Genomic DNA, 24,389 nt, shown 5'->3' on the forward strand with positions numbered 1-24,389 from the left:
ATCAATAAGAGGGGGTAGGGCCTGGTGCAATAGCTTAGTGACTAAAGTCCTCCCTTACATGTACCAGGATTTCATATGGGCACCAATGTGTATCCAGGCTGCTCCACTTCCCATCCAGTGCCCTGCCTGTGGCCTGGGAAAGCAGTGGAGGACGGCCCAAAGCCTTGGGACCCTGCACCTGTGTGGGAGACCTGGAGTCTGGAGGAAGCTCCTGGCTCCTGGCTTTGGATTGGCGCAGTTCCAGCCAGTTGAGGAGTGAATCATCAGACAGAAGAGCTTCCTCTCTATCTCTCCTCCTGTCTGTATATCTGATTTTACAGTAAAAATAAATAAATCTTTTAAAAAAAGAATAAAAATTCCAGTGGTAAAGAAATCACAAATTTTCTCTCTTGAGGAAGATAAGAATGAGATGCAGATGTTGTTAGGAACCAGCCTATACCAGCCTGTACCAGCCTATACCAGCCATATCAGCCTGTACCACCCATACCAGCCTATACCACCCATACCAGCCTGTACCACATATACCACCCATACCAGCCTGTACCACATATACCACCCATACCAGCCTGTACCACCCATACCAGCCTGTGCCAGCCTATACCACCCATACCAGCCTGTGCCAGCCTATACCACCCATACCAGCCTATACCACCCATACCAGCCTGTACCAGCCTATACCACCCATACCAGCCTGTACCAGCCTATACCACCCATACTAGCCTGTACCACCTATACTAGCCTGTACCACCTATACCACCCATACCAGCCTGTACCAGTATACCAGCCTATACCGCCTCATCCTGGAATCTGATCAAAGACATTTCCAAATGTTGGATAATTCCCCAGAGACTTCATGAATTGCCTTTTTCAATTACACTTAGTTAAGAAAATAATCAACCTACATATGAAAGCTTAGATTTCAACGCCATCATGGCTTTGAACAAGGCTTGTTTGTCCTATGGACCCACTTCTTCATATTTGCGGGAATATTTAAATGGCTGGAGTCAGGGAACAAACTGGATTTCCTATGATTTTGAAGTAATAGCAAAAATAGAGCTTTCTCCTTCTCAATATTTACAATGGGAAATGTGGAGGAGTGATACGGCTAAGAAAAAACTGCGATCCTTAGGAGCATCAGGTCGCAACTCCCCGGAGGGGGCAATTGAGTCGTGATGTTTGTTGATGGACAGTGGATTACCACAGAGCAGCAGATACAGCTAGCTCAAGCTGCGCTCATCCATGTACAGGACACAGCACTGTGGGCCTGGGAGAAAAATGACACCTGGTCTGAATGTGCAGGCAGTTATACAAAACACGTCCAGGAGAAGTTCATGCTGACTTAGGGCACTTGTGTGGCTCTGTAGAAAACAGTTTAGAGGAGACAGCCCTGGAGAGCCACTACTCCGACAAGCAGCCTTTGATAACGCCGATGAAGACGGTCAGGAGTCGTGCGTCCTGTAAAACAGACAAGACCTTCTGGGCTGTGTGAAAGTCGGCCGTACACAGGGATATTCTTACATACTGCCCATTTAGCAGCGCTAGGAACTTTTGCTGTTGAAAAGTAAATGAATGCTAACCGTTTTAATTTTGTGACAAACCAGGTCACCTTCATCAACAATGCAAAGTGCCTCCTTTAACTAAAACATGTGGTTCAAACAAGGCTAACAGTCACCCTCGTGCAATATGTCCTAGGTGCCATTGAGGCCAACATTGGGCAAGAGACTGTAAATCTAAATTTGATCACAACGACCAGCTCCTGCAGCTGGGAAACTCCTGGTGGGGCCAGCCCCAGACCCCGAACGATCGGGAGTTTGCAGCTCCCCAATGTTTAATCTGTGCTCACAGAACAGCAACCCTGGAAACCTGCCAGTGTTGGAGGTGCTGCTCTAGCCATCGCTACCTCTCAGGACTCCTTGACGCTTTCTCAATGTCCTCACAAAGTGGCCCCTGCAACTTTTGGACCGATTCCTAAAGGACTAACACGTGTAGCTGTAGACACTGCTCCTAAATCTCTCTGGGCGCAACCTATGAGTGCTGATTCTCCTTGAGCTGATAATCCCTTTAGCTCACCTGTTTCTCCGTCACGAGAGTTCCCCTCTTCCGTCGGAACAGAAAGTGGACCTGCATATACTAGTAAAAATTTCACAGCGTTCTGTTTGGGTGGCCCATCGAATGTGCCACAGGTCTTCCCTGGGACCCTCAAGGTCGACTTGTTATGAACATGCACTTCGCACCCTAAAAAGTCAATTATTAAAAAACAAAAAGTGGGGGTGTCCCCCAGAAATACTCTAGCACTTTCATTTTTAAAGATTTATTTATTTTTATTGCAAAGTCAGATATACAGAGAGGAGGAGAGACAGAGGGTAAGATCTTTTGTCCAATGATTCACTCCCGAAGTGACCACAACGGCCAGTGCTGCGCCAATCCGAAGCCAGGAGCCAGGAACTTCCTTCTGGGTCTCCCACACAGATGCAGGGTCCCAAAGCATTGGGCTGTCCTCAACTGCTTTCCCAGGCCACAAGCAGGGAGCTGGATGGGAAGTGGAGCTGCTGGGATTAGAACCGGAGTCCATATGGGATCCTGGCGCGTTCAAGTTGAGGATTTTAGCCACTAGGTCAGCGTACCAGGTTCTCTCTAACACTTTTAATGCCTAATTTTTAAAATTTGCCTCAAGGAGACATTAATACTCCTACTGACAAACATTTTTCTGGGCCCAGAGCTGTAGCCTAGTGGCTAAGGTTTTTGCCACTAGAAGTTCCTGGCTCCTGGTTTTGGACCAGCTCAGCTCCGACCATGTAGCCACTTGGGGAGTGCTTGGGGTGCCCCCCAGGAGAGATTCCTGTGCCATGCACGTTGTTGGTCTCCTTTACAAGAGACTTTACAACAAAATATAAATAAATCTTTAAAAAAATTTTTCCTACATTTTCTGATAAGATTTTACAAATCCCTGTCTAGGTGAAACAGCTGAACCGTTGGTATTCTAGAACACGGATAACCCGTGGCTAGGGTTATGCTCTTGTCTCTTTAGAATTTCCTGATGGATCCTTCGAAAAGCTGTGGCTTCCCCTACGGCTCGCCTGCAGAGCCCAGCAGTCCTCCGGACTCCAGCCCGCCCGGAGACAACGGGGTCCCCAGAGGAACCGCCTCAAAGGACGGAGAACTTGACCGGGCCCCAGGTGCGGGTGTTCTCAGCTGAGGATTGCTAAGCTGGCATTCTTTTTACTCCACGACGGGCGAGGGTGCGGGGAAATCCTCAGTCTCTCTCCGACTCTCCCTGTCATTTTGCCTTTCAAATTAACAAATCTTTTAAAAAGAAAAAGGAAAGAAAGCAGAATCCCGGGTGTCTGTTACATATACCTAGCTCAACCCCTCCCGTGTGACGCAGCTCAGGAAGGGGAAGTGGCTGCCCGGACCACACAGCTACTGGGCACCGTGTGGCCTGCGCAGCCAGGCTTACCCGGTGTATGGGCAAGGGCCTGCTGGAGACTGGGGCTCTGCCTGTCGCACGGAGGACAGCTGTGACTTCCAGAGCTTAGCCCAGCAGCTACTGCCCAGGGGCAGCTGTGCCAAGGCACAGAGCTCCCCTCCCCCCAGGATCCTGACCTGGGGCCAAGGAAATCCTTCAGGGCCCCTCGGCGGGGGCAGGCCCAAGAAGGCCCCAACTCCCAGAGAGGCCTTGCTGGTCCACCCATCCTGTGCCTGGCAGAGGTGCCCCTGGCCTGCAACAGCTCCAGGCACCCTGTCCCTCCCTGCTGGGTGAGGCTGCAGCTTCACCGTAGGCTCTTGGCCAGCCCCCAGGCACCTGGACCTTGGCCTCCCCCTGCCCAGCCCTGCCAAGGCGCTTTCAGGTACTTCCAGCAGCAGAGGCCAGCTGGCACTCAAGGCTTGGCACCATTTACCCTCCTCACTCACCCACCACAAGTATACCTGGGACTGCCAAAAAGACTTGACCCAGCTCGGAGCCCACTTTCTTCCATGCCCTGGATTGTGGGTCCCAGTGTGGCCCCAATCCCTGCTGCTGGCCGTGCAGACAAGGGCCCCGTGCGTGGGAGGGAGGGCCGGTCAGGAGCCAGGCTAACCCAGCTGACCCCCGGCGTGGCCTCTGCCCAGGGTCTCCCACTGCAAGAACTGGCCTCTTCTCTGGAGCCAAGGTGAGCAGCTCAGGGCACAGCCCTGGCAGCACGGGGCCCTGCCTTCCTACTGGCTCCGGGGCCCAGAAGGGACCACCCTCGAACATCCGTATATCAACTTTGTACCAGGACCCTGGAGCCGTGTAGAGACATTGTAGACGTCTGCGTGCTTTCTGCTGCTGTTATTTGTGAGAGAGGAAGCTGGTCATCTGTTGGATCATGGAACCAGGAGCTCAATGTGAGCTGTGTACCTACCTGGAGGAGCCCTCCCCACCACCCTGCAGGAGGCACACACTCAGCCAGGGGCTTGGGCCTCAAGGGGCATCCTGCCCATGTGCCAGGTGCCCACCAGTACAAGTGGTCCCGATATTACATTCTGCTTGTATCCTAGTTAATTACCAGTCAGTGACAAACCCAGGGAGGGCTGTTGCTTCTTATTTGTTTATTTTTTTAAACTGTGGGAATCATATTCATAAAAGTTACCATTTCAGGAGCTTCTGCACTGGCTCAACTGGACAATCCCTCACCTCCAAGTGCCAGATTCCCATATGGGAACCAGTGTGAGCCCTGGCTACTCCACTTCCCATCCAGCTTGTGGCCTGGGAAAGTAGCAGAGGATGGCCCAAAGCCTTGAGACCATACATCTGCCTGGGAGACCTGGAGGAGGCTCCTGGCTCCTGGTTTGCTCAGCTCTGGCCATTGTGTCCACTTGGGGAGTGAACCAGCAGATGGAAGATCTTTTATTCTATATCTCCTTCTCTCTGTAAATCTACCTTTCTAATATTAAAAAGTAAACAAATAACCTTAAAAATAAAGTAAATGGGGCCCAGCGCGGTGGCGCAAGTGGTTAAAGGTCCTCGCCTTGCACGCCCGGGATCCCATATGGGCGCCGGTTGTAATCCCGGCAGCCCCGCTTCCCTTCCAGCTCCCTGCCTGTGGCCTGGGAAAGCAGTCGAGGACGGCCCAAAGCTTTGGGAACCTGCACCCGCGTGGGAGACCCGGAAGAGGCTCCTGGCTTCGGATCAGCATAGTATTGGCCCGTTGCGCTCACTTGGGGAGTGAATCATCGGACGGAAGATCTTCCTCTCTGTCTTTCCTCTCTGTATATCCGCCTTTCCAATGAAAAAATAATAAAAATAAATCTTTCAAAAAAAAAAATAAAGTAAATGTTTTGGGCTCAGTGTGGTGGCCTAGCGGCTAAACTCCTGGCCTTGAACAGGATAGGATCCCATATGGGTGCTGATTCTAATCCCAGCAGCCCAGATTCCCATCCAGCTCCCTGCCGGTGGCCTGGGAAAGCAGTGGAGGACGGCCCAAAGCCTTGGGACCCTGCACCCGGGTGGGAGACCTGGAAGAGGCTCCTGGCTTCGGATTGGCTCAGCTTGAGCTGTTGCGCTCACTTGGGGTGTTAATCAGCAGACAGATCTTCCTCTCTGTCTCTCCTCCTCTCTGTATATCTGACTTTGCAATAAAAATAAATCTTTTTTAAATAGTAACTTTTAAAATCAAACCAGCGTAAGGGCTGACCTGAGGGACAGTCCCGATTCTGTCCTCTGTGTCACGTTGTCCCTAGGACGCTCCCCTGTGGCAGCTGTGTTGGGATTCCATTCTTACTGAGGCTGGGTACCGTTCGGGTGAGGAGCTCAGCCGTGCTGGCGCAGCCTCCTCACAGTCCTGCCACTGCTAAGCTCTCCTAACTAAGGGAGGCAGAGAGGCCTGGAGAAGCCTCAGGGTGTCCCTTGGCTCGGCTGCCAAGCAGGCAGGAGACAGAGGGAGGACACACGCCTGGAGCCAGCCTCCACTTGTGGGCAGGCATGGGAGGCGTCTCCTCCCTGAGCAAAGGTGCCGCTGAGTGGGTGAAGCTTCCGGTCCTGTGTCAGGCTGGCGGCACTGTCCGAGCTCTGGCCATCGTTACTAGGTCCAGAGAGGGGCTTTGCACTTCTCTCAGCTTCTGGAGGACCTCATAGCTGCTCCTCTATGAGGCTGAGGCAGGAGGGGCAAGGCAGGCTGGGACTCAGCCTTCACACCCCAAAGGTCCAGGGAGGAGACTGGGGGCTACCTTGCCCCTGAACTTCTCACGGCCCACCTGACACTGCCCCCAGCAGCCCATCCTCCAGGGAGAAGGACCAAGGCAATCTCATTGTCTCCCGACTCCCACCCCCACCTCTGGGCCCTGGTCCCGCTGCCCATGTCCTTTATCCGGGCCTCTCTGGCCCGCTCCTCCCGCCCACCAATGCGTCACAGCCTCATTGTGCCCAGCTGACTCCTTAGCAACCGTGATGTCCATTTACTGAGGCAACTAGCAGTTTATTTATGTTTTAAAGATGTTTTTATTTGCATGAAAGGCAGAATTACACAGAGGATATATGCAGAGAAACAGATCCTAAGCAGCTAGTTCACTCCCCAAATGGCCACAAGAGCCTGAGCTGAGCCCATCAGGAGCCAGGTCTCCAATGGGGACGCAGGGTCCCCAGGCTTGGGCCGTCCTCCTCTGCCTTCCCAGGCCACAGGCAGGGAGCTGGATGGGAAGTGGGACAGCCACTGGCACAGGCCCCACAAACAGCATTCCTGATGCCCTTTGCTTACCCAGCCACTCAGTGGCAGGGTAATTGGGCTGCTTCCAGTTTGGGGCAATTATGAGTGAAGCAAGCAGCATTTTAAAGTAAGCAAGCCGGCTGTGGTATTTCGCAAGGGCGAGCTGTGTCCCATAAGCCTTAGTCTCCTCCTTACACTTAGGTACTCAGAGGCCCTGGGCTTAGCCTGTTGGCCTGCCAACGGCCTCCACGGGAAGCCAGCTGCGGGGCCTTGCTCTGGAGGCTGGCAGGGCCCCACCCTGACCCAGAGAGCCAGGGGCAGGAGGCCATTGGTGGGTGTAGGCCCTGCATTCTCCCAGCCCTGCCTTTCCTCCAGCCCCCGGGTTTTCGCATTTCAGAACTTTCTGCACTTGTTAGGTTCCCAGCTGGGGAAGCGACCGAGACCTCCTGGTCTTTGCCAACGATTAACACCACAGCAAAACAGGAAGAGGAGAGGGCCACAGGCTTGGCCAGCGTCCTGGCTGCTCCACTACCAGTGCGGCTCCCTGCTAATGGCCTGGGAAAGTTCTGGAAGATGGCCCAGGTGTTTAGGACTCTGAGCTCACGTGGGAGACCTGGAAGAAGCTCCTGGCTTTCAATTGATTCAGTTCTGCCGACTGCAGCCACTTGGGGAGCTGAACCAGTGGATGGAAGATCTGTTTCTCCTCTCTGTATTCTGCCTTTCAAATATAAATAGTAAAATATTCATTAAAACAAAGGCTGATTAGAGCCTTCACAATCTCCCCCAGCACTATGTCTGCGGGGTCCCTGGAGAGGGCTCACTGTGCCCCAGTCCTTCCAGCCGCCTCTTCTGGGCAGGTCTGGTTACCCTCCCCCACAGCTGCCCTTAGAAACGGACGCCCCTCCCTCAGCCGGGTCCCTGAGCTACCCTGCTGACCCTGGGTACCCCCCTTCTCTTCTCATTAGCATGTACTTTTATCCAAGTAGCTCAAAGTCAACACACACGCCATTGGCAGAAGTTGAGAAGGCCAACGGGGGCCAGAGATGTGGCACAGTGGGCTAGGCCACTGCTTACAGTGCCTGCACACCTCCACAGACTGCGGGCTCGGCTGCCCAGCCAGGTCCAAGTGCTGCGGCGCCTGCCACTCGTACGCCTTTCACATAAAGGAATAAATAAATGCTTGCCAAAAAACAAAGAGGGGTCAGCACTGTGGCCCAGTAGGCTGATTCTGTCTGTGGTGCTGGCATTCCATATGAGCACCAGTTTCCCATGTGGGAAGACACCGGGGCTGGCTCCGGGCTTGTTTGTCAACCCCTAAACCCTGAATGCCCACCTGCTAGTCACACAAGACTGCTGACTGAAGGTTTCTGGGGAACACCTGGGCTCATACCGTAACCACTGCACCCGCTATTCTAGGGGACCCTGCTCGGCCGGCCCAGCGTGTACACACCGGTGGGGCTTTCCCCCCAGTTAGCCCAGCTCCTCCCTCCGTCCACTGCCTGGGCCTCCCCCCCACCCCACACGGGGCTCTCTGTGACCTGCCCTGCCCATCCTTCACCACCCACTTCCTGCGACCCCCACCGAGACCTGGGGTCCTTGGCCTGCTCTCCAGTGGAGTCGCTGCCCAACGGCCTGAGACATGGCGGAGCAGGGATCCCCCACACCCCAGTCCTCCCCACCCCGCCGGCAGTTCTGCTCATTACCCAGCTGTGGCACCTCCTGGGGAATCCTTCCGCACGGCTTCCTGCCAGAACAGAGGACGACCCTGCCGACACGTGGCCTCTTCGTCTGCCAGGCCTGACTTCATTGTCCACTGTACCAACCCGCGCCAGGTTGCTCAGGGTGCTGCACGAGGAAGTGGCCTGTCCTGTCTTCCCAGGCCCCATGGGGCTTCTCCGTGCCGCTGGCAGCTGCCCAGGGCTGCGTGAGGCCTGTAGTCTTCTTCACATAGATCCTGGGCCTACCCCTGGAGCCAGGATGCCCCAGCTGGCCAGCCAAGCTCTCAGGAACCCCCAGGGATGTCCTTGGGGACCTGGGCTCCCTAAGCAGCACTCTGCCCCTGCCCACAGATCTCAGGCACCCTTGCACCTAACAGTGTGTCAGGGGCTGTAGATCCAGACACACACACACACACACACACACACTCTCTCTCTCTCTCTCTCTCTCTCTCTCTCTGCAACCAGCTTCCCGGACTGCCACTTTGGGCTAAGGACAGGAACCACGGCTGTGGAGTACCTGGAACCCAAGACTTGTCATGGCCTGCAGCTCAAAGCCCAATCCCTACAGCCAGCAGAGCAGGCTGGGAGGCCGCTGGCCCTCACAGTACATCACGGGGGCTGAAACCCTGCTCTGACTGTCCCATGGCCTCACCTGGCTTTCTGGGGACCTGCTGCTGCTGCCCCCACTTCCCAAGGAACACCTCAGGCCCTCTCCCGGACCTGGGAGGGTGGTACCCACCCACTGCACTTGCGAGGTACAAAGGCAGGGCACCCCTCAGCGGGCACTCCTGCTTTGTTCCAGAAGATTCTCCCATGCAGAGCCCAGGGTGGGGAAACAGGCTACAGGATAGGTCCCACAGGTGGCCAGCCGTGCCTGGAGCCGAGCAAGGGGCAGTCACGTGGTCCCAGCGCCTCAGGCACCATAAACAACGCACCCATCCCACTCCCGTGGAGGTGAGTCACCAGTGAGGAGCTTCCAGGACAAGGTGGGCCTGCTAGGGCGGGTTCTCGGTGTGTGTGCGCACGCAGACCTTGAGGCCTAGCCCCCTCACCTTGCTTACTGTCTGGGAAATGGGCCAATGGACCTTTGCGTGTGAAGCCAAAGAGAGGTTGGGGGGGGAATGGGGGCTGCCCCGATTTAATTCCCCCACGCCTGCTTCCCCGTGGGGCTACCTGTGGGCTGAGTGCTGTAGCAGCCCCCCAGGGAGGCAGGTAGGCCCGGCCTTTCTGTCTTCTCTGGGACCCACAGAACTGTGCGCCCTGAACAGAATTGGCCCATTTCCTAGACTGAGAAGCTGAGGCCAGGGCCCTTGCATTGGTCATGCGTAGCCGGAGCTGGGCTGGCTGTGTGTGCCCAAGTGTGTGTGTGTAGGCGGGGGCATGGTAGTGGCAGCTGGAGTGGGGGAGTGTGCCCAGCTGCCCACCCCCAGCCCCAGCCCTCGATGCTTTCCCTGTGGGGTGGGGGTGGGGAGAGGAACCGCCCCACTGAGCTAGGGAGCACCGTGCTGTGTGACAGTCTGGTTACCCAGGGAAATTGAGGCAGGCCCAGAGGTGTTAAATTGCTCTCTCAGGCTCAGCAGGTGGGACTGAGTGGAGCCTGGAGGGATGGGGAAGAAGGCAGGCCAGCACTGGGGGTGGGGAACAGACTTGAGAAGGACTGGAGAGGCTGGGAAGCCAGCCGGCAGGAGGCTCACCCTGCTCTCAGGGGCCTGGGGACGGCTGCAGGTCTGGTGGCCCTGGAGGAGCAGGCACTGGCCGCAGGGGACTCAGGGCAGGGTGCTGGGCAGACAGGTCGGACCGGCCCGGGAGGGGGTTCAGCCACAGGTGGGACTCAGACTTCATAAGCCGCCTCAGGCCACTGTCCCAAGGTAGGCCACATCCGGGGTGTGAGCCTGGGTGGGGTCTGGAGGCCAGGGTGTGACCACAGCCCAAACCACACCCACCAGCCTCCCTCCGCCCTCTGACACACACAGCCCTGTTCCCGCCCTGTTCTGGCTCAGGGTCCCGGAAAGGGAGAGCGGGCTGCATGGGGGCAGGTGCTGCCCTGCTCTCTCCTAGCATCTCAGAGTGAGGGTGTGTTGGTGAGCGTGAATGAGCATATGGGTGAGTGTGAGGGTAGCTGTATGTGGTGACAGTGTGCGCACAGGGACGGAGGCCGACTCAGCGCTCCCAGCAGCATCCACAGCGCAGAGTGAAGGCTGCCTGGGGACACAGGACCCCTGGCCAGGGGAGCAGCAGCGCCTCCTCCTTGCTTCCGGCCTTCTTCCAGCTGAGCCCACAGCACCCCTGGGGATCTGGGCCCCCTTCGTCCGGACCCCTCAGCAGTGCTCCCCACCTGGCGGTGTCCCAGTTGCAGCCCCCCTCCCCTTCCCAGCGCTGACGAGTTGAGGGGGGCCCTCGAGGGGATGCACTCCGAGCCACACCTCTGGAAGTCCGGGGTCCCTCAGACCCAGAGCCTGGAGGCAGTGAGCCGCCCTCTCCCACAGCCTCCCAGGCGTTCCTGTTCCTAACAGCAGCTGACAATGCAGGGATAATGGGGTGGGGGGCTGGAGGTGGCACCATGGGGCCTGGGTCCCCACGCAGACCTGCTGGCCTCCTGTTCCCAGTGTGGATGATAGGCGGGGCTGCCTTGCCCGGCCCCATGGGACGGTGCTCTGGGCAGGTCCCAGGCTTTTTCCTCCTCTCGCCTAGGGAGGCACGGAGCAGGTGCACTCTGGGTCCTGAGCCCCAGGGCAGGGGAGCCTGGGTGCCAGCTGGCCAGGGCTCTTCCCGTCCCTTCTTAGGAACTAGAGGGCAGCCCCCAGGGACCTGGGCTTGTTTCTCTGGAACCCCCAGCCTCTCTCCACTCCCCCACCCCAGGCCTCGGCCTGGCTGGGCAGGTCCAGTTGCCTGTGGGGACCAAGTCCCTCATGGGCGGCCCCTGGCATCACCCATGATGACACCTGCTCTAGGGATGAGTACCTGCTCTAGGGAGAAGATGGCTGCCTAGGCAATGCCCTGTGGCGCCACCCCATTTCTGCTCTGGTGACAGACTTCTCCATTCTACCCAAAGTCACCAGGTTTCAAGGGGTCCAGGCCTGGGACCCACCCCCTACCCATGGGGTACGCCTAGGGTCTGGATGTCTTTAGCCAGAGGCCTTGGTAGGCCCTGGGCGAGACTAGATGCTGGACTGGCCAGTGACCTCTCAGCTGAATCCTGGGTTCCAGATAGCTGGGGTGGCCCCTGCCCAGCATAGCCATGGCCTGTGGAGAAAGGAAGTGCCCCGGCCCCAGCTGCCCCTCTGCCTGTGCAGCCAGGACACCGTGTGCGTGGGTGGGTGTCAGCTGTGGGGGAGGGGCAGAGCAGGTGTCCTACCTGCCTGGTTTCCACCTTAGCCAGGCTGCTCACTGGGCTGGACCGGGCGGAGAAGGGGTCTTGAGACACCTGACTCCAACCTGAAAAGTCCCGGTCCTGGTGGGACTGGGAGCACGGCTGGATGCGGGTCCCCTAAGCTCAGCCTGAGTCAGTGCACAGCGGCCTGAGGCCTGCCCCACAAGTGTGCCCACCTCAGGGCTTGGCCCCCTCGCCCAGGCCAGCCCTGCGCCCTGGGATGGGCTTCCTGTCCACGTGGTCTAAGGCTGTTGAAGAAGCTCCCAGGCTCTCCTCTCCAGGCGAGAATTCCAGAAAGACACTAGATAACCTGGAGCTGCGAAGCAAGATTTACTTAAAGGGACAGCACACACTCAGGCAAGGGAATGAAAAGGTCTCCAGCAGGCTTTTTTTTTTTTAAGATTCATTTATTTTTATCGGAAAGACGGATTTTATAGACAGATTTTCTTCTGCTGGCTCACTCCCCAAGTGAGCGCAACAGCCAGAGTTGAGCCAGGAGCCAGGAGCTTCTTCTAGGTCTCCCCTGCAGGTGCAGGGTCCCAAGGCTTTGGGCCATTCTCTATTGCTTTCCCAGGCCACAGGCAGGGAGCTAGATGGGAAGTGGGCTGCCGGGATTAGAACCAGCGCCCATAAGGGATCTGGTCATAATGACGTGAGGTGCATGATGGGAGCAGGGACCTGCAGCCATGTTGGGTAGTCCCAGTTGGCAGGGTCCTCAGCTGCGAACCTGAGTTAGCTGTGCACAAGGGGCAGGGCTTGGGCCGCACACGTGCGCGGTCATGCCCCTGCTCACAGTTCAGCATCTCTTCCCTACCTGCCTCCTCGCCCTCACTGCTAGTCCCTCGTTCATGCTGGTCACAGGTGGGGCATGCACACCTGGGCAGCTGTGTCCACGGGGCAGTCCTTGCATCCTCCTGACGTGTCTACATGGATAAAAACCACCCCCACTGCTACTCGCAGCAGTCACTTTTCACAGCCTGGCAGGAATCCCACCTGGCACCAGTGAGCCAGGACCAGTGGCCTAACTTTGGGCCAGCCCCCACTGAAAAAAAACACAATGAGCCCTGAGGATGCTACAGAGATGGAGCTTCAGGTTCCGTTCTGGGGTGGGGAGCTATCCCTGCCTCCCCCACATTAGGGACTCCCCAAGATTGGGGCTTGAGGGTGGCTTGCCCCTTGCCTCAGGTCTCAAAGCCCAGGGCCCTTAGCCCTGCCTGTCCTGTCCCTGCTGCCCCCAGGGGGTCATGCCTTTCTCCAGCCCTGGGAGGACCCCAGAAGCCAAGTGGCCCACAGCAAGGCACAGGTACGGGCAGCCGAAAGGCCTGGCGTCTGCTCCTGGGCCTTGGCAGCTGTGCCTCAGCAGGCGTGCCCGAGTGCCGTGCGTATCATGGAGAACAGGGGTGGCACAGAGAGGGTGAGTTCCTGGTCTGGGGTCACACAGCCATGTGCACAGGAGCCGAGACTCAGGCCATGGCTACTGGCCCAAGGCCTGGAGCTCTTTCTTAGAGCCGCTTGGAGCCCTGGCTGCCCTGGGGTCTCTCGGACCCCGGCCCCGAAGCACGCTGAGAGCTTTGTGACAGCCTACTCTGCTCTCCACAGTAACACCCCAGCCTGACACCAACAGGCCACACACAGAGTTGTGGCTGGGACGCTCACGGTTTGCTGGCACTGTCACCACCCCTCTAAACATCTTCAGAGCTTGTGCTCGCCCTAGCTGCTCCCTGGGGTATGTGGCTAAGGAGCCGGGAGGTCTTGCAGCACCCCTGGACGCCTCTTGGGGGTGCAGGTGCCCTAGCCTCTGACCTGCTTCACCAGCAGTCTCACCCAGGTGATAATGACAGTAGCAGTAGCACGGAGGGAGGGGGTAGAGTCTCACGGGTCCCCACCCATGAGGGCACCTTCCAGGAGGCTCCCCCGGGTGCCAGCCAGGAGATGTGCTGATGGGGAGGCACGGGCTGGACCGGGGGACCAGCACAGACCCCCCTCTCCAGCCTGAGGTCAGGTGGAACAGCGGTCTTGCTACTCTTGGCCCTGCACTGGGACTGGGAGATAAGGACCTCCAGGGCTCGGGGTGGGGTGGGGGAAGGAGCTAGCACCCCACTGCCACACTCCTCCCTGTCCCCCGGCTGGCCACAGTCCAGCCGACCCCTCCTTTTGTTCTCAGAGTCCCCACTGAGCCTGCTGTGGCCAGGACTTTCTCCCCAACTGGCAGGTGCAGCACAAGCCTTTGGAACTCTCCCAGCAACATTTCCACAACGGCAGAGGCCCCTGGGCGGGGACAGCAGGTCCTGCTGCAGGCCGAGCCCTGGAGACTGTGCAAGGCCCCTGGGCGGGGACAGCAGGTCCTGCTGCAGGCCGAGCCCTGGAGACTGTGCAAGGCCCCTGGGCGGGGACAGCAGGTCCTGCTGCAGGCCGAGCCCTGGAGACTGTGCAAGGCCCCTGGGCGGGTCCTGCTCCGTGGTGCAGGAGGAGGGACTGAGGCCAAAGTGGCCCCAGGCCCGGGTGCTCTCCAGGTGCACCTGGAAGCTCCCCGCTGCCCATGTTGGGGGGGACACCCAATAAGGCAGACTGCCCTGCCAGCCTTTGTGTTGGGGGGGGAGGGTACACCCCAGAACTCTTTTGCCTCTACCCCCCGTCACGATGGCCTTCCTTTTTCAGGGCTGACTACTATTCCACAGCACCTGACTCTGGGCGCCCTAGGCGATGGGCCACGCAGGTGTACAGTGGGAGCAGGTTCTACACACCCCGTGTTGGTCTCAGCAGCATGGGCGCCACCCAAGCGAGCACAGAGTCGCAGTGCCGTGGAGGGCAGAATGCATCACCAGTGGCCAGCACGAACTCCTTGGGCTTGAGATCTGGGGGCCAGGCCCCTCGCCGTTCTCCTGCCCCTCCAGGGCTCCGGGCTGCCATTCCCTGTTCCCCTCAGCTGGCCAGGAGCCCAGGTTCCAGGACCAATGGCTCCCGGACCCCAGGAGGCATCTGAGTGGCTCTGCCGCAGCCCGGCCGCCCCATAGGTCTCTTGCCAGCGTATGGGTGGGCTCCCCGCTGGTCAGGTGCCCCTGTGCCGCCCAATCGGCCGGGAGGAGCAGGCTGCCCCACCCACGCAGTCCCCGGATGCCGGAGCTTCTGACTTCTGGGCGGGTGAGGCCTGGGCGTGCGCAGGTGGGCGGCGCCCTCTAGGGGCCCGGCGGGGGACTGCAGGGGGAGCACAGTCCCCACCAGGGCTGCCCCGGGCTTGGCCTCAGGCTCAGGCGCCCACATCCCCGTGGAGGTGCCCGGGCTTGAGGCCAGTTCCAGCGATTGGGCCTTGACCAGCCTTGTGAGAGACCAGGAGCAAGTTTCTGCTCCCAGCCCGGGCTCCCGAGGCTCCCATGGGGAGGCAACTCCGTGGAGGAGGTGCTATTGGTTCCTTCGTCCTAAATACCAATAATAAACACGTAGACGATCTCAGGGTGTTGACCTGTCCTCTGAACCCCAAATGTGACAGTGGAAGGTGTGGGGCCCTGTCCTGATAGCTGGGGCACAGAGGTGCTGCTAGGGGAGCCCAGGTCTCTCCCCAGTCCCCCTTTGTGACCCAGGGAACCCCCACGAGGGCTTCAGCTCTAGTGCTGCTCCTAGCCTTGCATGGGGGCCTGGGCACCTTGCATGGTCAGTCTCTGACCACCAGGGTGTGGGGGGTGACCCTGAGGGGGCCTCTGGCTCTAGGCTCATCTGGCTGTCCACACCCTCCTCCGCTTCCCAGTGGATCCTAACTGCCCTGATGGGCTGCCTAATCAAGACACTGTGTGCGCCTCCTGGGGCCCTGCGCTTGTTACGGGAGTAACCAGCCTTGGGGCGCTGACCTGGACAAGCGGGCATTCACAACAGGAGATGGCTCCTGGCACCCGGCTGCCCCCAGCTGGGGTTCTGGGCTAAGATGAAGTGAGCAACCTTCCAAATGCCCACAGCAGCTGGCCTCCCCTGGCAAGGCCGAAGCTGGGAGCCCCGTCTGGGTCTCCCACACTGGCGCAGGGGCCAGGGCAGCAGGGGTGTCCTGTTGCTCTGTCAGCTGTACTAGCCTGGAGCTGCACCAGAAGCATGGCAGCCAAGACTGAAATCGGTGCCTAAACGGGATGCTGGAGTTGGGAGGGACAGCTCAGGGGCTGTGGCTATGCCCCAGCTGTGGTCCCAGCATCCCACATGGACACAGGTTCATGTCCAGGCTGCTCCACTTCCCCTCCAGATCCCTGCTCACGAGCCTGGGAGAACAGAGCAGGATGGTGTAGGTGTCTGGCCTGCCACCCACATGGGAGACCCAGAGGAAGCTCCTGGCTTCGGATCGGCTCAGCTGTGGCCATTATGGTCCTCTGAGGAGTGAGTTAGCCATCTCTTTCAGATAAATAAATCTTACAAAATGCAGCAAAGGGCAGCTTAGCCAGACGCACCCCTAGGTTTGGACTGGTGGCTGGCAGGTGTGGCATGGCTCGGCAACGCCAGGGTCCATAGAGGGCCTGGTGGCTTGCACCTCTCTGGCAGTTCTATTGGGGTCATGTTGCCACACCACAAATTCCTCCCAACTGGGGGAATGTCCTAATTCCAGGCCTGCCGAGGTCCTGGGAGCCTTTTCACTGTTGGCCCCTCTTCACTCCAGCCCTGGCCCTTGCTCAGCTGCTTTCTGTGGCCACTCATGGGCCTTTTCTTTGGGAACCGGCACGACAGCCTAGCGGCTAAAGTCCTCATCTTAAACACACAGGGATCCCATATGGGCACCAGTTCTGGTCCCAGCAGCCCTGCTTCCCATCCAGCTCCCTGCTTGTGGCCTGGGAAAGCAGTCGAGGACGGCCCAAAGCCTTGGGACCCTGCACCTGTGTGGGAGACCCGGAAGAAGCTCCTGGCTTTGGATCGGCTCAGCTCCAGCCGTTGCGGCCACCTGGGGAGTGAACCATTCGATGGAAGATCTTCCTCTCTGTCTCTCCTCTACTCTGTATATCTGCCTTTCCAATAAAAATAAAATAAATATTTTAAAAAAAGCAGTGAAACAATAAGACACGTTGATTTTGGTGCAATCAGCTGACGGCCACTGACAGCTGTCATTTCGGGCGTATGAGGTGTGGCCATGGGGTGAAGCCGCAGGTGCCATGTATATGGAATACCCAGCCAGCCAGCTGCCATGCCGCTTACCTGGCAGTGGGACCCCCTATGGGATCAGGGGTGGCAGAGAGGGAGGCATTCCGGGGGCTCTCACTGGGCTCAGATGGCCGAGGCCTGCAGGTTCCAGGGTGGATGCAGGGATGCTGGGCTTGGCAGAGCAGCAGTAGCCCCGATTGCTAGCTAGGCTGCTTGCATCTCGGGGTCTGCATCTGCGGCGTGGGCCTGGCCCCATCACCTTTCGGCCCAGGGGAGGGCGATGCAGAGTTGGGGTCCAGGGCGCCCAGGGTTTGGGCTGCGGGAGCGAGCTGCGACGCCGTCCCTGGCCGCCAGGGGCCGGGAGCGCGCTGCGCTGGACGGAGTGGACGCTGGGGGCAGCACCCCGCCCCTCCTCGGACGCCCCGGCCCATCCCACCCACCCTTGCGTCACTTGGCCAGGCCGCAGGGACCCGGGGTGTCCCTGGCCGCTGCCCTGGGCTAGCACAGGGGCTTGCCTTTGGGACTGCGTGGCCTGGGTTGGCCTCAGGGTCCCCTCTGCCCTCAGAACTCAGCGCAGATGGCACAGCAGGACCTGGCATTGGCACACATGGCCAGCCCCCGGCCCATGGTCACACTACCACGTAAGAGTCTGGTGCCAGGGGCTGCAAGGCTCTGGCAGGGGCCGGTCCATGTCCCCTGGGGAGTCCTAGGCAGCGACAAGAAGGTCCCCGGGGGTGGGGCTGCCTTGTGCCAGGGTGGTTCTGGGGCAGAAGCAGCCTGCTTTCTGTCCACTCTTGGTGGATCCCTCCAGCGCATGGGGCAAGGGGATTTGGGCAGTTGGTCACTCGTGTACATACCAGCGTGTTGGGCATACACACGGATGCCAGCTGCACGCCACCCTGCACACGCATTATGCCCACGCTGCTGTCTTCCACCCGCCTGCCCCTTCCTCCCTCTCCCTGCTCACTCCAGAGCCATGCCCGAGCCTAGGGCAAGGCCCCTGACCCTGGGGTCTTCGGCTGGGGCCCCTTCTCTGCTCCCCCAGCCCCCAGTGGCCATGGTCACCGTCAGTGGCTTGCCCAGGGGCTGGGTGCTCAGGCAGAACTGTAGCGGGCCTCCCCAGCTGTTCTCGCTCACAGACCCCTGGGTTCCTCCGTGTGCCCACCGCCGCTGTCCCCCAGCGAGCCCAGCTTCCTCTGCTCCAGACCCCGGGGCAGGAACCATGGGGCACTGGGTGGCAGGTGTCCGGGGCGGGGTGTGAAGTGACTGCACTGCTTTAACACTGGAGCCCTCTCACAGGGGAGGGCAGGAGGGGGTGCCATGTGGAGCAGAGGAGAGGGGTGCTCAGACAGGGGCTAGGGAGCCCGGGGAAGTGGCTGGCATTCGGCGGGCACAGCCAGATGCTGTCTGCCCGCTCAGGCTCAGCCCCAGCGCCCCCCGACCTGGACCAGGCTCCGGTGGGGCCGGCAGGGTGGCTGCGGTCCCCGCAGCACGCCGGGGGATCACCGGCCCCCTCCACCTCCGTCCCCAGGTCCAGCCTGGGCCACCGGACGGGGCAGGCCGGCTGATCTCCACCGCTGTGTGCTCTTTCTGGAAAGTTCCCTGCGCGGGACCCGCAAGCGCTGGGAAAAAGGGGTCAGCATGACTTTGGGAAGGCGGCCCTCTGCTGCTGGCCGTGGACGCACCTCTGTCCCGCGGGGAGCCGGCAGAGCTGGACCTGCCAGCCCGGGCACCCGGAGACGCAGCAGGGCGGGGACCCGGGCAGGCGGGCTGCGCCCTGGCCCAGCAATCGCTGCCCCTTCCGGGGCTGTGCGGGCAGGGGCTTTCCCGCCGCCGTCCTCGCCGGCAGGACACCTCCACGGCGGCGGGCAAGCCCACTCCGAGCTGGGGCAGCCACACCACTGCCGGCCGCAGGCGTGTGAACTCCAGCTCGGCCCGTGGGGCCGTCCGCGCACGCGCACAGGCGACGGCCGAGCAGGACAGCGGTCCAGGTTGTCCACCCGCCAGGCCCCGCCCCTCCGCGCGGAGTCACGCCCCGGCCTTGCCCCGCCCCTCGCTCCGAGACCCTCCCGTCCGCATAAAACCACGCCCATCTCCCCTCCCCTCCGCGCTCAACGCCTCTGCACAAGCCACGCCCAGCGCGCTATGCCCCGCCCCCTCAAGTTTCCCCGAACTTTTCCGCGGGTCCCGCCGAGCGCCCCGCCCGCGGGCGGTGACGTAACAATGGTGCAGCGCGGCGGCCAATGGGCGGCGGCGGGGGCCGGCGGTGCGGGCCAATGGCGGCGGCGGACGGTCCCGCGGTCCTGCCCGGCCCGGGCCGCACTGCGCCGCCCGGCGCCCGCCGCGGGCCCGGCCCGCCGCCCAACGTCCGCGCCGCCGGTGAGCCTCCGGTGAGCCGCCGGGGAGCCCCCCGGAGCCGCGCGGGGACCCCGGGCTGAACCCCCGGGAGCCGCGCCGCCCCCACCCGCGGAGCGCGGCCGTGACTGCCCAGTGACGCGGGACGGCCGAACTTGACGTAACCCGCCGGGCGCCCCACGCGTGCCCACCACGGGAGGCCGCGGCCTGCGGTTACGGGGCGGCCGCTCGCCCGTGCGTGTGGCCCCTGCGACCGGCGAGTCGGGCGGACCCTGCGGCTCGGCCGCTGCGCGCAGGTGGCCCTGGGCCGGCTGTGCCGCGTCGTGGGGACTGACCTTGGCCCGGCGTGTCCGCGCTGCGGCGTGGGGCGGCCTGGGGGCCGTGGGGGAAGGTCACCGCCCTCTCCTTGTCTTCCAGATGAGGAAGCTGAGGCTCTGCGGGGGAAGGTGACCGAGCCACATCCGCGGGGCCGGCTGTCCAGGCCGTGCGCGGGGCGGGACCCAGGTAAGGGCTGCCCCGGGCCAGCTGTCCCCGTGGGGGGCCGCGGGCCGGGCACCGGGGGCCCGCTCACCGTGCGCCTTGTGCCCGCAGGTGCGTGCGCCGTGCCGGTCGTCGACGTCGCCGCGGAGCCCATGCCGTGAGGCCGGCGTCCAGCATGCCGTGGGACGCGCGGCGGCCCGGGGCCGGAGCGGACGGCGGGCCCGAGGGTGCGGGCGCGGCGCGCTCGCGGGCGCAGAAGCAGTGCCGCAAGTCGTCGTTCGCCTTCTACCAGGCCGTGCGCGACCTGCTGCCCGTGTGGCTGCTGGAGGACATGCGTGCCAGCGAGGCCTTCCACTGGGACGAGCGCGGCCGCGCGGCCGCCTACTCGCCCTCCGAGGCGCTGCTCTACGCGCTGGTGCACGACCACCAGGCCTACGCGCACCACCTGCTGGCCACGTTCCCGCGCCGCGCGCTGGCCCCACCCAGCGCCGGCTTCCGCTGCTGCGCCGCGCCGGGGCCGCACGTGGCGCTGGCCGTGCGCTACAACCGCGTGGGCATCCTGCGCCGCATCCTGCGCACCGTGCGCGACTTCCCGGCCGAGGAGCGCGCGCGCCTGCTGGACCGGCGCGGCTGCAGCCGCGTGGAGGGCGGCGGCACGTCGGTGCACGTGGCCTGCGAGCTGGCGCGCCCCGAGTGCCTCTTCCTGCTGCTGGGCCACGGCGCCTCGCCCGGCCTGCGCGACGGGGGCGGCCTCACGCCCCTCGAGCTGCTGCTGCGCCAGCTGGGCCGCGACGCGGGGACGGCAGCCGCGGCCTCCCCCGGGGTCCCCGCGGCCGCAGCGCCCTCGGCGGTGTCCGGGGAGCCGCGGCAGCGGCGCCTGCTGCTGCTGGACCTGCTGGCGCTCTACACGCCCGCGGGCGCAGCGGGCCCGGCCCGCCGCGAGCTGCTGGGTGACAGGCCTCGCTGGCAGCGGCTGCTCGGTGAGGACAAGTTCCAGTGGCTGGCGGGGCTGGCGCCGCCCTCGCTCTTCGCGCGTGCCATGCAGGTGCTGGTTACGGCCATCTCCCCGGGCCGCTTCCCCGAGGCCCTGGATGAACTGCCACTTCCACCCTTCTTGCAGCCCCTGGACCTCACGGGCAAGGGGTAGGACAGGGATCCCCATGGACCCAGTTGGGGACAAAACTATTTTCAAGGCGCTGTATCTGGCACTTTACATATATGGATGTCTGACACAGCTGGCCTCCTGTGTGCGCCTGTGCTCCGTGGGAGGGTGCAGTGTCCTGAGCTGGACAGGTGACGACCAGTCTCGTGTCTTTGGTGAGAGCCTGGCAACAGGACTGCCTGAGGGGTGACAGCTGAGAGCAGGAGCGGCAGGTGCAGCGGTGGGAGCTGGCACCAGGACAGCAGGCTCTGCGGCCTGCAGGCGCACCTGCATGGTCAGCATTTAGGGCCTTGTGAATGTCCTGCTGGGTTAGCGCCTGGCCAGGCCTGTGCGGCCCCGCGGAGCTGGGGTATAATCCCAGCTGGCCTCTGACCAGTTCTTGTCCCTGCACCCAGCATGCTGTGGTAGGCGATGGGATCCTAGGCGGCTGTAGCCCCGCCTCCTGCAGTGACAGTGCAGCCTAGGTCTGCTAGTCTGGTTGATGTGCCCAGCCCTGGGTGGGGTGACTGAGGGGCAGTGGCTGCCCTGGGGGTCCTTGAAAGGCCTGCTGAGGAGGTACTGCCACCCACAGCATGAAGGGTCCCTGCCGGCAGAGGCAGGGCAAGGGCTTGGGTGGCTGCAGGGCACCAGCCGAGAGTCGGGCTGGGTTGGAGTGGCCGGAAGCGGCTCTGGGTGTGACTGCATACACCATTCCCTTGGTGACTGGGTGGACCCTTGAGGGGCAGGGCGGGCAGGAGGGCAGCCTGGGGTGCCTCGTTGCAGCTGAGTGAGCTGCCGAGGGGACAGTGAGGAGCTGAGGTCTGGCCTGGGACTTCAGCGTGAGCTGGGTTCCCAGCACAACTCGTGTTGACTCACAGGGCTGCCTGCTGGGGGAATGGTGCAGGGAGATAAGCTGGCCGTGTCTTATCTGGTAGCAGCTGGCCAGAGGAAGAGCAGGGAGGTGCTGGCTGATGGCCTCGTCTGGGAAGTCCCCCCCTCCCTGGTCCAACAGGCCACGGGGCTCTGTCAGGTGGAGACTGACATCTGAGAGATGAGACCACGTCCACAGGCCAGGGCTCTGGTCTCACTGGTGTGAGACTGAATCAAAGTGTTAGAAAATACAGACCCCACAGAGTCACTGAAAGGCAGCCTTTTCTTTATGGAGCAACACATTCACATGGCTCAAATTCAAGATACAAAAGGTCTGAACTGGGGTACCCCTTGAATGGCTGCTGGCCACAGGGTGAGCCTCGGTGTCCCGGGGAGCCTCATGGCTGACTGGAGCAGTGCCCGTCCACAGGTCCCTGGGGGTGCTGCCCAGTCGGGGGCCACCATTGCTGACACTGCCTGCCTCATTCCTTACACATTTACAAGGACTGCACCCACAATGCATGGGCCTGCCGTGCTGTGACACCCTCACATGCCTGCCACTGCCTGCGTCCCAGGGGCTCCTGTCAGGCCCACACGTGGCATGTGGGGCCCTGCTGGGGATTCTCGGCCCTCCTCCTCCTGAGCACTGGCCTGCAACCCAGCAGCCCCAACATATCCAGTGTTTTTTGGGGGTGGGTCTTGGTCTTTCATGTAAATCCTTGTCTCTGTGGGGAATGTGACTGTAGTCAGTAGCCCGTAGGCCAAGGGAGTTGCCGTGGCCTGCTGGGCACTTTGGTGCATGGTTCTGTCCACAGGTGGAGATGCAGAACCAGGGCCATTCCCAAGGCACCCCCTCCCCTCAGGCTGTCCCCCAGGATGACCACCTGGGCAAAGTAGTGTGTGGCCATGAGGCAGGGTTTTGCTGGGCAGTGGGCCTGGGTGCGCAGGGTGGGCCAGCCCTTGCTACAGCTGCTGATGCCCCAGCCCAGGCATCAGACGAACCAGGCTTGGAAAAGTCTAGTTTATTGCACTGTGTCAAAGCACTCGGGCTGCCAGCTGCCTGCAAGGGCACAACACTGAATTGCACTGGGGTCCCGGGGTGTGGGAGAGCTCTGCCATCTTGAGGGCCCGGGCAAGGCACAATGTGTGCAAGAGGGGCAGCCTGTTCTGGGGTCATTTCTACTGCCCCAGCCTGTTAAAAAGGATTCCTGGTGCCCAGGCCCTTGGCTGTGTCCCCTCCATGGCTGGCTGGGCCCAGTAGAGCACAACTCGCTGCCACACAGTACCTGTGGCTGGGGACTCCAGGACACTTGAGCGCACAGGTGCTGAGCCGAGCCAGAGCCTGGCTAAACAGCGTGGGTCAGGCTGCCAGGGCACTGGCTTGGGTAGGACGTGTGGCCAGTCTAAACTTGGACGCAGGGGAAGAACAGGTGGGCCCTGCTAGCTGACCCCATGCATGCAGCACAGGTCCATTGCAGGCACCGGCTCCAACCTCTCAGCCATGCTTGGAAGCCCACAGCAGGTACCAAGCAGCTCGGGGCCCGTCTCGTGAGCCGAAAGCATGCCAGGCACGGCTGTGTTCCACAGCAGCCAGGGCCTTCTACTCTCAGAAGCCGTGTTTCTCTCCTAAACTTCTAAGACTGATGTCCAATGAGGTATCTTATGCAGATTTACAATATAACAAACAGAAAAGGCAACAACCAGGGCCGGCCGCCCTTGCCCTTCGGAGCGCATGGGGCCTCTGCATGGTGTCTGCTGGTTCCACTAGGCAGATCCTGAGAGGCTTGCAGACGCCCCTCCCTGGTGGGCACTCTTCCGTGTCCCCTCAGCACCCACCAGTCTTGTGGCTCCAATGTGTGGGTGTGTGGTGTGTGCATGCTCGGCACGGACCCTGGCTGGCCCCACTGCCCGAGCTGCTCACAGGCTGAGCGCAGGGAGCCACAGTGCTTGCACCTGCTTGGAGATGACCTTGGCCAGAGGTCACGGGGCTGCTGTTACAGCACCAGCCCTGGGTGCTGGGCGGAGGCCTTAGGTATGGAAGGAGGTGGAAACAAGACAGAAGGGAGTGTGGTGCAGCCTGCCTGGCCAGACGCGCCCAACAAGGGTCATCGAGTCACACCCCGAGCAGCAGTGTGCACGCAGGTCAGGGCTCCCGGCCTCCCAGCCTTGCAGCAGCTGGCCCAGTGTTCAGATGACTTCCCACTCGTCCTCCAGCTCCTCCAGGTGGGGGGTGGTGGCCTGGCCACTCTTCAGGGTGCTGCGTGAGTGCCTAAACATCTTGGTCAGTCGCTGCAGGAGGTAGCCGGAGGGTCCCACTGCCCACAGCTCGTCTGAGGAGGTCACTGCAGGCACAGCAGTGAGACACCTGTTTCCCCCAGCCCAGGGTGGGCCCTGCGCCAGCTGTGGGACTTTGGATGACCATACAGCCAGGAAGTCCCCTCCACCTGCAAGCCACAGGTGCCCTGCCCCTGGCCACTCCCCATCACCCTCAGGTGCCCCCCGTCCCAGGCACCTACCTGTGAGCCACGACGCACAGCCGGGGGTCTTCTTCCAGTAGTCTCCAGCGGGGTTCTTGTCTGTGATGCCATAGCGCCGGGCAAGGTCGCCATTTGGGCAGCGGGCCCACACAGTCCTGGTGCTTAGTGCCAACTGGCAGGCCTGCAGCCCTGTAAGCAAACGGGGTC

General features: G+C 61.2%; 2 protein-coding genes across 2 annotated transcripts in view; one reads left to right on the plus strand and one right to left on the minus strand.

The window, feature by feature from the left end:
- The first annotated feature begins 19,343 nt into the window (after positions 1 to 19,343).
- Positions 19,344 to 20,925, plus strand: ANKRD9 (ankyrin repeat domain 9). Its single transcript, XM_040975530.1, has 2 exons — positions 19,344 to 19,718; positions 19,806 to 20,925. The coding sequence occupies exon 2, from the start codon at positions 19,870 to 19,872 to the stop codon at positions 20,839 to 20,841; it is 972 nt and encodes a 323-aa protein (XP_040831464.1). The 5' UTR covers positions 19,344 to 19,718; positions 19,806 to 19,869; the 3' UTR covers positions 20,842 to 20,925.
- A 2,643-nt stretch (positions 20,926 to 23,568) lies between these two features.
- TECPR2 (tectonin beta-propeller repeat containing 2) overlaps positions 23,569 to 24,389 on the minus strand; it is a 44,198-nt gene continuing 43,377 nt past the window's right edge. Inside the window, exons 19-20 of the mRNA XM_040975040.1 lie at positions 24,222 to 24,371; positions 23,569 to 24,047 (exon numbers count right to left, since the gene is read on the minus strand). Of these exons, the coding sequence (XP_040830974.1) occupies positions 23,893 to 24,047; positions 24,222 to 24,371 (305 nt within the window). The 3' untranslated portion in view covers positions 23,569 to 23,892. The remainder of the gene's footprint in view (positions 24,048 to 24,221; positions 24,372 to 24,389) is intronic.

This window comes from Ochotona curzoniae, unplaced genomic scaffold, assembly GCF_017591425.1.
Source record: "Ochotona curzoniae isolate NIBS_2020 unplaced genomic scaffold, NIBS_Ocur_1.0 contig_2688, whole genome shotgun sequence".
Taxonomy (NCBI): Eukaryota; Metazoa; Chordata; class Mammalia; order Lagomorpha; family Ochotonidae; genus Ochotona; species Ochotona curzoniae.